Raw genomic sequence first — 12,611 nt, 5'->3', positions numbered from 1 at the left:
AATAAACTCCTCAGTGGTTTGTTGTATGAAACCCTTGGAACCCTCTCAGGGAAAGAAAAGTTGTGCAGCGCATCTCAAAAACTGCAGGTCAGCTGTTCTTCAGTGTAATTTTAGTGTAATTTTCAAAGAATCCTGGACTTCTGCACTGCTAATGGATGAGATACGAGAGTCCTTTCCTGATATCTGATATTTAACTAGCAATATTAATTGTATCCTACTTGTGTCCAGCTCTGACAACTCAAGACAGTGAGCTCTGCACGTACCTGGGAAGTACCCAGAACTTCAGAAATGACAGCAAGCAATGTGTGAGAGATTTTTGTGTTCTGTTGTGAGGTGCTGAACAAGAAGCCAGCAAGCACGACTTAGAATCCCTGTCTGTTCCAAGAAACTGCTCACAAGTGGTACAGTTCTCCCACTGAGTGCAAGTTCAGCTGGTTTATTTCCAGGATGAAAAAAACTCACAGAAGGAGCCCCTGAAGTTGCACACTGAGAAGCTGCAGAACGGGGGGGAAATCAGGAATCATATATGGAAATCAGGAATCAATACATGATTCCAACAACTTCTGGATAACATACATAGGTGTGCATGATGCAAGCCACAGAGTGTTTCTTACATGTCACATTTATCACAGCTCAGTGCTAACCTTGGTGCAGGCTGTAAGAATGGCAGTAGATGCAAAATGCTATGGGATAAGCATGGAGGTAGAGACCACTCCAAGGCATATTTGATGCAAACAAAGCTCTTTTTGCTCCATATAAAGACAGACAGACATGAGGCCCAGGGCTGCTAAATTGGATACATCATTGCTAGAAATCCAAAATAAGGCCCTTATTTCACACTACAGGGTGAAATATGTTTCAGATGCTAAAAGACTGCCTATTTCATATATCCTACCAGTTTTGAAGAAATTACCCATATAACCAGAAGGTGTTGGACTACTGTGTTTATATGGTAAGTTGGAAGTGAAGTGCACTAGACCCAACACCCATCTGCCGTGTACAAAGAGGTACAAGATCAGAGAGACTGCAGAACTGGATGTGCTTTATGACCTTAGCCAGACCCAACACCTGAGTGGGCTGTGGAGAACCACCTTCTCTCTCCATGATTGCACCTAAGATAATTTCAAATCTGATTTTCTCTTTATTGCAGAATACCTTGGTCAGAACGGGGCCAAGGCTCATTGAGTGTTAAGTAGGCCCTGTTGACTGGGCTGTAAGGCTGAAAAATGCAGAAACCTAATGATTATACATTAGTCTGAAAAACAGGAAGGGGCAAAATGGACAGAAAGGCTTTCTTGGAGCAAATTTATTCTCCAATAAAATGACAAACTACGTTTCATGGATTTTGGTATGTTTTCTTTCTACTGTAATTTTAGTAATCTATATGCTATCTTGGGGAAGCAAAAGTTTCATGGGACAGATCATGCATACTAAAAACGATTGCATTGGCTCAAGCACTGTTAAAAAGGCATGCACAGCAGAGTGAACACACCATTTTCTCCCAAATAAGCCCAACTGCCACAGCTGCTGAGCAGAAATGCAGTATTGCAGAACAGGAATCATACAGGGTAACTGCTGAGGTTCAGGAGGAAATTCCCCTCCTGTCTCTGGTGAGTGTGTAACTCCTAAGGAGATACTTTATGGGGAAATTCTCAGAGGATGTGGCTGGTCCTTCTCATAAAGTCTTCCAAAAAGTGTCGCAGTTAGGAGCGGTTTTGACGTGCCGTGCTTGCTGTTCAAACGCCCATCACGTAGCACCTGGTAGGAAAGAAACAACAGCACAAACAGTCAACTAACAGAGCAGCAATATTGCATAGTACAGAAAGAATAGACCTTAGATGCTGAATATTTTGATGCAACACTTTTAAAAACAGTCACATGTTTGTGAAAGAAAAGAGAATTCTCTCTGGCTCTGCCATAGCCTCCCATTATAGTCTTCCCACATTTCCTTGGACCCAGAAGTCCTTAAACCTTTCTCCATCTTTGGAAAAAAGCATCATTTTCTCCCCCTTATAAGAAGGTGAGACTGAGAGTAACTAATTTGTTAGGTTCTCTTTAGTTACTCATACAAGGCAACTAAGGTTATATACATATCTAGGACATATTTGAAACATTTTTTGATTTGTAGACCCCAAAACAATTTTCAGATGGAAATAGAGAATTTCAAGCTATTGGCCATATGTAGCTTATCTTAGATGCTTCTAATATCAATTTGAAATCACTGTTCACCAACTGTGAACACCTGCAAATAATTTTTTTGCCTCTGTGACAAAAGGTAAGCATGTATTTGTTACGAAAATACAATCTATTGTTCTAAAATTAGACCATGATCATATTTTTAGCATACCAATAAATTATTTGATGTGCCTATTTTTAAAGAAGTCTCATTCAAAAACATGTGTGAAAGGTGAACAATGCTTTTCAAATTCCTTTTTTAAAAATTCACCCTTTGTTTCCCCTAAAAATTTCAGATTGTCCTCACTGTCTTCATTGTCTCTTGTAAGCTGTTAAATGCTTCTTCCAAATCAATTAGGATTTCATCTAGCCTATTGCATAAAACTAACCAAAGGTTTATGAATGAAAACATCTTTTTGAAAAAAAAAAAAAAGATTAATCGCCAAATAAAAAAAAAATGAACCCCACAAACCCCTCAAAAATCACTTTTAATATTCTTAACTGTATAGAATCTCTACTCTTACACATGATACTTCTAATTAATTTTTCTTGTTTGGATAATTTCTCAGAGTATTTTATTTCTTTTTCTCCTAAAATGCCCATTGTGAGAAACATGTAGAAAATAGCTCCTTGAAAGCTGCGGTTTATTCATTTGTGACCCGAAGTGGGAAGGGAGATTTGCTAAAGAAAGCACTGAAGAGATTTTCAGCTCCAGGACTGTATGTTCTCATCAGTAAGGATTGATTCAATCCACCTGTTTCAGTCTGTCCCCTTGGGTTACAGTCTGTAGGACCAAAGAAAGCAGTTCTTGGATGGGACCTTGCTGCCAGATCAGTTTTCAGCTCCATAGCGTGAAAAATCTTGCAACAAACAGCTCCAGGGTGCCCCATTACCTGGAACTCCCCGGGGGCCAGCTGCACCCCGCTGTACAGCACTTCTGGGAAGATGTAGCTGGTGCCAAATGTGCCACTGAGGGAGAACATCTCAAACTTGGTCTGAGCCGTCTCCACAGGCTGCCCACACGTGCTCAGGTTTGTGCTGGGGCACTTCAGCAAACTGCAGATCTGTGGGGAGGAGACACAAAGGCAAAACATCGCTAAACTTCCAGCAATCATGAGCTGGATTTGAGAGCAAGAAAAGCTCCCAGGATGCAGTAATGGACAAATGTTTTTAGGTGGTTGGCATGTGGCCACACTCACCTCTAAAAATGCAATTACCTGCCAATGGTATTTTATGACAGAACCGTGAAGCCCATCAAATGCACCCAGGACATAAACTTCATCTTTCCTCTTGTTTGACATCTGGTAAACCAGATGACAGCAAAGGTCTCCTTGGCAAACAGTGTAATTTCCATCCTTGTGCTTGAGTTGACTGAAAGTGAATATATCCTTCCGGACAGCTCCGGAGAAAGTGTCGTTTTCTCCAGGAAATTTCTTGATGCTGGTGGCATGCAAACTCCAGTTGATGGCAGGAGGATAGGTGGGGGAAAGACGGGGGTGTGCACTCATCTCTGCTAGCAGGAGCTGTCCCTCCTCGGTGACACTGTCATAGTGGTAGGCAGCAGGTCCTTCTGGCGTGAACAGCCCGCTGCCTGCCAAGGACACCACCAGCCCTCCGTTAGCCAGCACCACACAGCACGGCTTGGCAGGGGCGCCAGTCACCCCCACACCACACTGGCACTGTTTTTCAGTGATACTCTTTTCATTCAATATGTTACTGAGAGCTTTGGAATCATTTTAAAGCACAGAACAGCTAAAATACCCATCCTAGTGTTAAAATGTTGGTTCATTTAAAAATAAATCATAGCTCTCAGAGTGGGATATTTGACAAAGGAGGCAATCATGGGGGAAGTTATGTTTCACTGAAGGAAATACACGGCTGTGGCCTAAACTCATCCCAGTCTATTCAGGGCCGGAAAAATATTTTCACTTCACTTCAAGGGAGGGTAACAGGTGCAGTTACATCTTTTTCTCAGTTACTAGAGAAAAAAAAAGGCAGCAAATATATAGTCAAATAAAAGCAAAACATAGTATCTCTAAATCTTCAGCAGCCACAAAAAAAAAGAGAACGTTTTATTCAGTACACAAGAGGAATCTTCCTTTCTGTTTTACACTGTTAGGTTCTGATTAAAAGATTTTTTTCCTCCGTTAACTGTTGATTGAATTTTAAACAGAAAATGCTGCCTCTAGATAAGAGACTGAAAATTTAAGTGAAACTTTGTGCTCTTTTTGAAATAAAATTTCACTTTTAAGTCATCAAAACTTAAACGTAATGTCATGGGCTTTCTATTTTTACCCTTTTCAGAACATTCAACATTTTCTTACCTCAAGTTGTTTGTTACATTCAGTACCAAATCACAAAGATCTTCAGTCCAATTAAAGCACTGCTTTTCAGAGTCTTCACTATGTTTAAAACATTTCTGCCTGCTTCTGAATCTGGGAACAATTTCCCTGTCCTGAATGCAACTCACCTGTCATTGCCATGCTGGTGTTGTGAGTATTGGCAGCTAAGACATTGACACGCATGCCCATAGCCCAGGCAGAGTGAAACTCAATTGCAGTCAGAAAGGGCAGGACATTCATCCAAGCTGTTGGGAAGAGCACGGTGTCCACCTGCATCTTGCTCACCAGAACCACGGCAGGCTCATAGAAAAGGATGTCAAAGCAAGTGAAAATGCCAAACTTCCCAAAAGGAGTCTCAAAGATGACAGCTTCTGGCTCTTTCGGGTAATTAAACTGAGTTTCACCTCTAAACAGATTGTACTGCAGGTAAAGAAAATGGCATATTAGAAACTGAAAATAAGGCAAGGTTATGAACAGCTTTTGCATCTGAGATAGGGTTTAATGCAAAACTGGGAGTCGAGCTACGTGAGCTGGCTGGCATGGCTGGTTTGTATCCATCCAGCTGGCCCTTCCCCCCAAAAATGGGGTGGCTGTTCACCATCTACCCTCCTGAAAGCATGCCCAGTATTGGGCATTATATTTAGCAGTATTAGCTGCTAAACTCCAAGACCAAGGGCCAAGATATTCCATGCAAAAGCACTGTCTAAGTTGGCTATGAATGTACCAAGGAAAAGCGAATGTTCACTGAGTATGGAAGATTCTGTCACTGATTCTTTGCCATTTACTGTCATAAACGTAGCCCTCAAGTGTTTGGCAGTTGGCATGCACTCTGCAGCTACAGTGCTCCTGGGAATAATTTGCCTGACTGGTCAAGCAATTGCTTGGTTTTCCTTCTGGCCATAAGATCATAAAATCATCCTGGATTAGTTGTCACTTTATAATAATGTAAAATTCTTGTATAAACCATCTGAAATTGGTGCCAGAGGGCTGAAAAATATATTGATAATAAATTAGAGGTTGAGGCTGAAGCACATCCTTACCTTATGGTAACGAGCCACCAGCTTCCCCTGTGTGTCAAACACGACATCCGTATTGTACTGGTAGCGACCGTCCCTGGGGCAGCCGGGATCACTGGAGTCACACGGCTTCTTGTCCCCAATATTTGCAACCACATAGATGGAGTTATTTCTGGCCATGCAGCTGAGTCGTTCCTGCACTGGTGCTGGACCAAATCTAAAGTATTTTAGGGAAGGAGGAAAAAAACATTTTTAGAAGTTGAAGTGCCCATGTAGAAGTAATGCATTCAGTACTCCATTAACTGCATATCCCCAGATGCTGTAAAAGTAATAGATCAAATCATAGTTTCTGTTCACTTTCTTCCCTGTTCATAGTATCATTTTAAACTATCAGTCTCTTTTATCTTTAAAAAATGGTCTCCTTGTGTTCTTCTTTCCTGTACCCTTTAAAATGTTATTTTCTGTGTGGATAGAGTTCCCAGCCAACATGCATACAAAGATGTGGAGAGCTTCACAAAGCAAAGGCAAGAATAAATCAGTACAGAGATATAAGTCTTAAATAGCTTAAAAGCAAATTATCAAGCAGCTCTAAGCCCTGATTCAGAAGACAATTTTAGCCTTTTTTAAAAAATCATTATCTGTAAGCCTTTAGTAAAAAGCGGGCAAAGCATTTACAGAGCTGAGGACTCCTGAAATCTAGCTTCATAGGGCCTCAGAAGAGAACATAAAAGCTTAGCTAAGACATGAACTTGGTCTTTTTGGTGTCCCCAGCTGACACACATTGAGGCCACCTCTGTGTGTAACACAGCAGACTGCAAGTGGCTTTATTTCCAAAAGATATTTCTTTCAGGTCTGGATTAGTATTTTGTACAACTGGGTTTAGAAATCAATCAGCCACCTGAACTGAGGACTGAATCAGCTTGTCTGATCTATGCATCTAACATGATAATAAATTAGATTCTACTTAGAGAAGGTTTTCACCAATGATCTGAATTGATAAAGTTGTGCATGTTTTTAAAATAATTATTTTGCCTAAAACGTCCTCATTTTTGTCCCTTTGCAAGTAAAGCTGTCTCAGTGTTTTTTAGCTGACATATTCCCATTACCATTTAATTAAGACCTCTTTTTGATGCATCTCAGTTCTATGGTACTTGTGAATTTATATAGATTAAAGAATTAGCAGTTCTTCGTAACTTAGAGAACTGCTCAAGACTTCATGAGATACAGGTTGAAATCACCTAAACCACCGCAGAAGGAATCACCTTGAGGGGTCAGTGCAGGGAATCCAATTCACCACTGGATCTGGGATATCCTCCAGGTAGGGGTAGATGGATTCTCTTGTGAATCGCCAGCCATAGATGCCGTCTTCAGGAGTCACGATGATGTGGGCACCCTGTCACAACAGGCTCCGTTTAAAGGTCACCCACCAGCAGACAACCAGGAGGGCCAGCAGGAGCAGAAAACACCGATGGACAACCCTGACGGTACCCCTCGTACCTGCTGGGCAGCTTCCTTGATGGCCCCTTCCAGGACATCCATGTTTTTGTTCATCAGGGCCAAAGCACTGTCGGGAGAAACGGGCTCCTCGGTGGGACCTGGCAGGATGACGGCGTGCTCGTAGACAGCTGCCATGAAGGTGTCGGAGGCAAGGGCCTGAAGGGCTGCGAGTGCAAACACCACTGCGGGCAGGAGAGCCTGGGAAGGGAGCATGGCTGCAGCCTTCCAGCTCCTGGATTAACATGAGGAATGTAAACCAGAGAGAAAGAGGAGGAGTAAAGACTAATACATTTACTTTGGAAGTAAACTTCTGTTAAGTAATCTCAGAAGCTACAGTATATTTCTGCCAAAAAGTCAAAGAAGCTTTTCTAGGAATTTGATCTTGTTTCCAATATCAAATGTTTTAAACAAAAGTAGAACAAAAGGCCAAGAGAGCTTGTCAGAAGCCATGTTAATCTACAGGGGGTCCACTGGAAGGAGCACTTGCACATTTCATTTGCACATCCCTCTCCAGGCTTTTAAATCCATCTCGGGGCAATCCTAGACTCCCGTTTAGGATACACTACTCCATACCTCCGTACTGCACAAGGCTTCCATCAGTGAAAACTTCAGCCAGTGCTGAAGACAGACCACCTGTGTGGGGTACAGCCCTCCTGCTTCAGAGTGCAGATAATTCAGTGATGTTTATGAGACGTGTGGTCTCACCACACCTCCTGCTTTTGGCTAATGACTTATTATAGTTCAAGTGGGTGCCTTGAGAGTGTCCTCCCCACTGGGCTCACATTGCAGTATAAACTGTCCCTTTGCTGACCTCTCTGCCTAGAGCTAAAAGACTAGCTTTTTTTGTGAGAAAGAATTCAAAACCACAATTTTTTCTTTATGATGGTCCTTCCAAAAGGAAGTTTTTGTACAATAAGCAACTTGAAATTTCTTATGGAAAGCAGTGTTTTTTACTCATGGAAATAAATTTTTACTACAGTATTTTCTACAGTTTCAGATGAACCCTAGAAAGGACCTGTGGTATATCAGTGAGGGTAAAGGAATGTAACCTGACTCGTCATTTACCACTTAGCAAGAAATCGAAAAAATCCTTCTTTCTCCTCACAAAATCTTCCTCTTCACTATGTAGTGTCACCCAAAAGAATGATTCTTCTCCATCAGCACCAAGGCTTCCTCAAGAGAAGCCAATACTTCATCTAGCCTATGATTCTAAAACACCATGTGCTTACAGATGGCTGCAACATCTGTGTCCATGGCACAGGTCTCCAGAGCAGCCAGCACAAAAAGCACAGCAGAGGCACAAGTTTTAGGAAGCCCCATGTCTGGAGCCTGGAAGTCACCCAAGAGGAAGTCACAGGAAGGCAAAGGCAGGGGACTTTAAAAAGGAAATCTTGTACAAAAGCCGGGAATTCCCCAGGGTGGCTGAAAGCTGACACCCAGTAATCACCCTATCCGGAAAGACTCAGTATCAAAGGCAAGAGAGCTGCCAGCATTGTGCAATTCTGCCTCACAGCAACAGCAGGGAAGTCACTGAGAAGTCACCACTGTGCTGCAGCTGAAGAAACATGTTATCTACCAGATATACAAAAAAATCAGGCATAGTATTGTTGTAGTAGCACCGTTCAAGGCAAGGCTGGGTCCCAGAAGGAAAACAACTTTGGGAAATCTCAGCAGAGACCAACATGGACACATTCCTGCCCAGACTCAAGGGCATGAGGTGCAGGCATGGCTGGAGGAGGCAGGTGGCCAGGCCCCAGCATAGGGAGTACCTGTGCCAGCCCAGCTCAGCACAGCTCAGAGTTGCAGGGACTTTGGGGCTGCTGTATATCCTGCTGGGGGAGCTCCCAGGCAGGCTGGTTGTCTGAGCAAAACCATCAGCACACCCACCACTCAATAACCAAGCTCTGAAGATCTCTGGTCCCAAAGGTCTCTGTAGGAAGACCGTGGTGAATAGGACAATTTCTAGATTTTGCCTACTGCAATGTGCTTTCCTATATCCACAGGTCACTCCAGCAGAAATCTTGAAGCTAAAGCTGCATGTGCACAAAAATCACTTGTATCTAGCACCCGTTTCTTACCTTCTTTGGTTCTGACTCAGCAGTCAGGTAACAAAAGGGTTTTTTCTGCACTGCCCTCGAAGAAGTGTTTACTGTTATCAGTGGTTACACACAGCCTTGTCTTTATACAGAGTGAGTTGGTATGTGGGCAAGGGGTGGATTTGCATAGGATTGCTTTCTGTATGCTTGACTCACTTCTCACAATAACACATTTCACAATGATAAGTGTTACGCAATCTCTGTAGCGAAAAGAATTCAGTGTCATTATGGCTTCTGCCAGTCTTCTGTAGGAAAATACTCAACATCCAAATATACCTCAAGCAGACCACAATGGCCTTGAACCAAATCCTGAATTCAAGATACTCACCATATTCAGGGCTGGGATTCTACACTACCTACACACACATTCCATTATCCAGAGGACTGGCATCAGCAGTGAACAAACTTGAAGAAGCCACCTCTTAGCTTTGAGACTTGCCACACACTCCTGCTGAATCCTTTCTGCAAGATGAGACCTTCTCAGGTGCCATAAATTCCCTTAAATCCAGATCCTTTCCTTGGGAGAGGGTTGTAGTATCACCCAGCAGCTTGCCTGGGGAGAAGTACAGTGTCTGCACTGAGTTTGTACCCATGGGAAGAGGACTACACTGGATAATCTCTTGAGATCAGTCTGTGGTGGTCACACAGTAACTGACTCAAACAGTGAACAAGGTTTTAAGATAGTGTGGCTTTAGCAGCAATAATGTTGAGCTTCCATGACTCAGAGCACATTGTCTGGGGCTTTTGATAAACATGTCATTATGTGAGACATGTCACTGTTATGTCGCATGTGAACATCTATTTACATTTGGAAACAAAAAAAGTCATATGGCACACAGCAGCCATAATCAGGTAATCAGTGCTGGAGTTTGGAGAATATTTGCACTCCCAGTGTCTCACCAGCTCCAGAACAGAAGTACAGGGGAATGAGGATTGAGGACCTTGAGAGAATCATGGTAAAAAACTTTGATGAGTAAAAAAATGGCTAGAAGACAGACAGGTAGGTGGAAGTGTTGATCTACGTGAGGGTAGGGTCAACAGAGAGACCTGGACAGACTCGACCGATGGACTAAGGGCAATTGCAGAAGGTTCAAGAAGGTGAGCTGCTGGGTCCTGCACTTGGGGCACAGCAACCCTAGGCAGTGCTACAGGCTGGGGAAGGAGTGGCTCGAGAGCTGTTTAGCAGAAATGGACTTGGGAGTGCTGGCTGACAGCTTGCTCAGTCTGAGCCAGCTGTGTGCCCAGGTAGTCAAGAAGGTCAATGGCATCTGGCCTGTATCAAGAACAGTGTACTCAGCACTGGTGAGGCTTGAGTGCTGTGCTCCATTCTGGAACTATCACTTTAATAAGGGCATTGAGGTGCTGGAGCCTGTCCAGAGAAGGGCAACAAGGGTCCTGAAAGGTCTAGAAAACATGGATTATGAGGAACAGCTGAGGGAGCTGGATTTGTTTAGTCTGGAGAACAGGAAGCTCACGAGAGACCTCATCACTCTCTACAGCTCCCTGAAAGGAGTTTGCAGTGAGGTGAAGGCTGGTCTCTCCTGCTGTGCCTGCAGTGAGAGGACTAGAGGTAATGGCCTTAAACTGGGACAGAGGAGATTCAGATTAGATATTAGAAATTTTTTTTTTTATTGTTCAGGTGGTCAGGCATTGGAACAGGTTGTGCAGGGAGGTGGTGGAGTCTCAGAGATGCTTAAGAGGGGTCTGGATCTGGCACTGCATGATGGTTTAGAGGCTGCAGTGGCAATGCCAAGTTTACAGCTGGACTGGATGCCCTCAGAGGTCTCTTCCAACCCTGAAGATTCTATGACTCTATGGTGAAGCCAGGAACAGTAGCAGTGTCGGGAAAAGGAAGGAGAAGTTACACAAACAGAGGTCTCTGACCACTCTTAAGGACACAGACATGGAACATGCACATGTTTATGCACTGATGTGTTGAAAGATAGTCACTAAGGTTCCATCAGCACCAACAAAACACAGATCACTGGGGAGAAGAGAAAGCAAAAATGTGATCAGTTCCATCTCACCAGGACTAGGTGGTCTGAAATAGAATTCTAAATCCCCAAATTCCTATAGGAAATTCATCTGCAGGGCAGCACCACCCAGCATTAACAAGCAGGAGCAAAGGGCAAGGCTTATTTCACATACATAGGTGTTACATGACTAGAAAGAAACAGAGAAAATGGGAGGGAGGAGCTGCTATGAGATACCAGGCCACTCAGTGACTTGTTGCAGTAAAAATTATGTCACTGAATAGCATCCAGTGCAGTCAGGAGGTGTCATCAAACTGATTTTCAGAACTGACAACCAGAATAATTTGAGATTTCTATTCCAAGTTTTGTTTCAACAGAGGTTTCATATAAAGAATGATTCAAATCATGTTCTGACCAAAAAATGGTGGCGTGTTTTCTTTCAGGAGGGGCTTTTTGACTGGAGTCCTCGTTCAGCTTCCATGATGCACTGTGTTCCCATTTCCTAGATGATATGCACCAATGGCATAAAGGATATAAAACCAAAGTAACACAGATAGGTCTAATTGTGGTAAAAGAGCAGACTGGCATTGGTCAGGCACAAGCCATATTCCAGAGACAAAGAAAAATTGAACATGTGTATAGACCTGCCACAAATCACATCTTTCACTGCTTTATTTACGGTCCCATAATAATCTGCAATAGAAAAATATGCAATGCTGTATTAATAAGAATGTATACTCTGGACTACAGTTCATGTTTTATGAGCTTCAAAAAAATAAAGATCCAGCAAAAAGAGAAAACTGCTGTTTTGCACTAATAAAATATCATTAATCTTATGACATAGAAAAACATTCTTCTCAATAAATGATAATAATATTGCCACATTATTATTAAACCAAACAGATTGATGAGTTTTTGCAACTGGAAATGAGAAACATAGCTGGAATTGTTGTAGATGACGCTGTATCTCATTTGGACATATGAATAACAGTGTAGAGCTTCATTTATGGAAATACCATGAGGAGGCATGTTGGCTGTGGGTCTTGTTTCAGATGATCCCCTTAATATAACCATCCAAAAAGCATCACAGTAATGACTGGTTTTGTTGGTTTTTCCTTACTTATCAAGCGTCCATCATTCAAGATCTGATTGAGAAACATGAAACAAGGAGTTTAATAGAGTACCCATATGAACACACTAAGAGCTCAGGACAATGTGATAAAACAGGAAGAAGGTACGTCAGACCATATCTCTCACTGAAACTAGAGATTTCATTAAAATGCATTTAATAGGTCTGATTAATAACTGTGAATCACAATAAACAGGCTCACTTTGGCTGCATTAAGACAGTTTATTCCATTGCTATCCTGCAGAGGCCTAGCAGGACACAGCCCCAAGGTGTCTTAAAAACTTATTTATTCTAGTATCTTCATATTCCTTAGTTCATGTGCTATGTGTTAGTATGTGCAGCTTGCTTCAGTTTCTTTAGACCAAAGAAATTGCATTAGCATC

The 12,611-nt window shown here is 42.5% G+C and overlaps 2 protein-coding genes across 2 annotated transcripts in view; both read right to left on the bottom strand.

Annotated features, from left to right (window-relative positions):
* Positions 1 to 1,291: 1,291 nt before the first annotated feature.
* LOC107202003 (vascular non-inflammatory molecule 3-like) lies at positions 1,292 to 9,227 on the bottom strand. Its single transcript, XM_015622170.3, has 8 exons — positions 9,109 to 9,227; positions 7,031 to 7,262; positions 6,796 to 6,926; positions 5,558 to 5,750; positions 4,646 to 4,937; positions 3,393 to 3,766; positions 3,069 to 3,239; positions 1,292 to 1,758 (listed from the first exon to the last, which is right to left on the bottom strand). Exons 2-8 carry the CDS (start codon positions 7,241 to 7,243, stop codon positions 1,639 to 1,641), a joined length of 1,494 nt encoding a protein of 497 aa, XP_015477656.1. The 5' UTR covers positions 7,244 to 7,262; positions 9,109 to 9,227; the 3' UTR covers positions 1,292 to 1,638.
* A 2,509-nt stretch (positions 9,228 to 11,736) lies between these two features.
* LOC107201269 (pantetheinase) overlaps positions 11,737 to 12,611 on the bottom strand; it is a 14,360-nt gene continuing 13,485 nt past the window's right edge. Inside the window, exon 6 of the mRNA XM_019005880.2 lies at positions 11,737 to 12,244. Coding sequence (XP_018861425.1) covers positions 12,161 to 12,244 — 84 coding nt within the window. The 3' untranslated portion in view covers positions 11,737 to 12,160. The remainder of the gene's footprint in view (positions 12,245 to 12,611) is intronic.

This window comes from Parus major, chromosome 3 (assembly GCF_001522545.3).
Source record: "Parus major isolate Abel chromosome 3, Parus_major1.1, whole genome shotgun sequence".
Lineage (NCBI taxonomy): Eukaryota > Metazoa > Chordata > Aves > Passeriformes > Paridae > Parus > Parus major.
The sequence above is the reverse complement of the archived record's forward strand: the minus strand, read 5'-3'. Positions and strand labels throughout refer to the sequence as shown.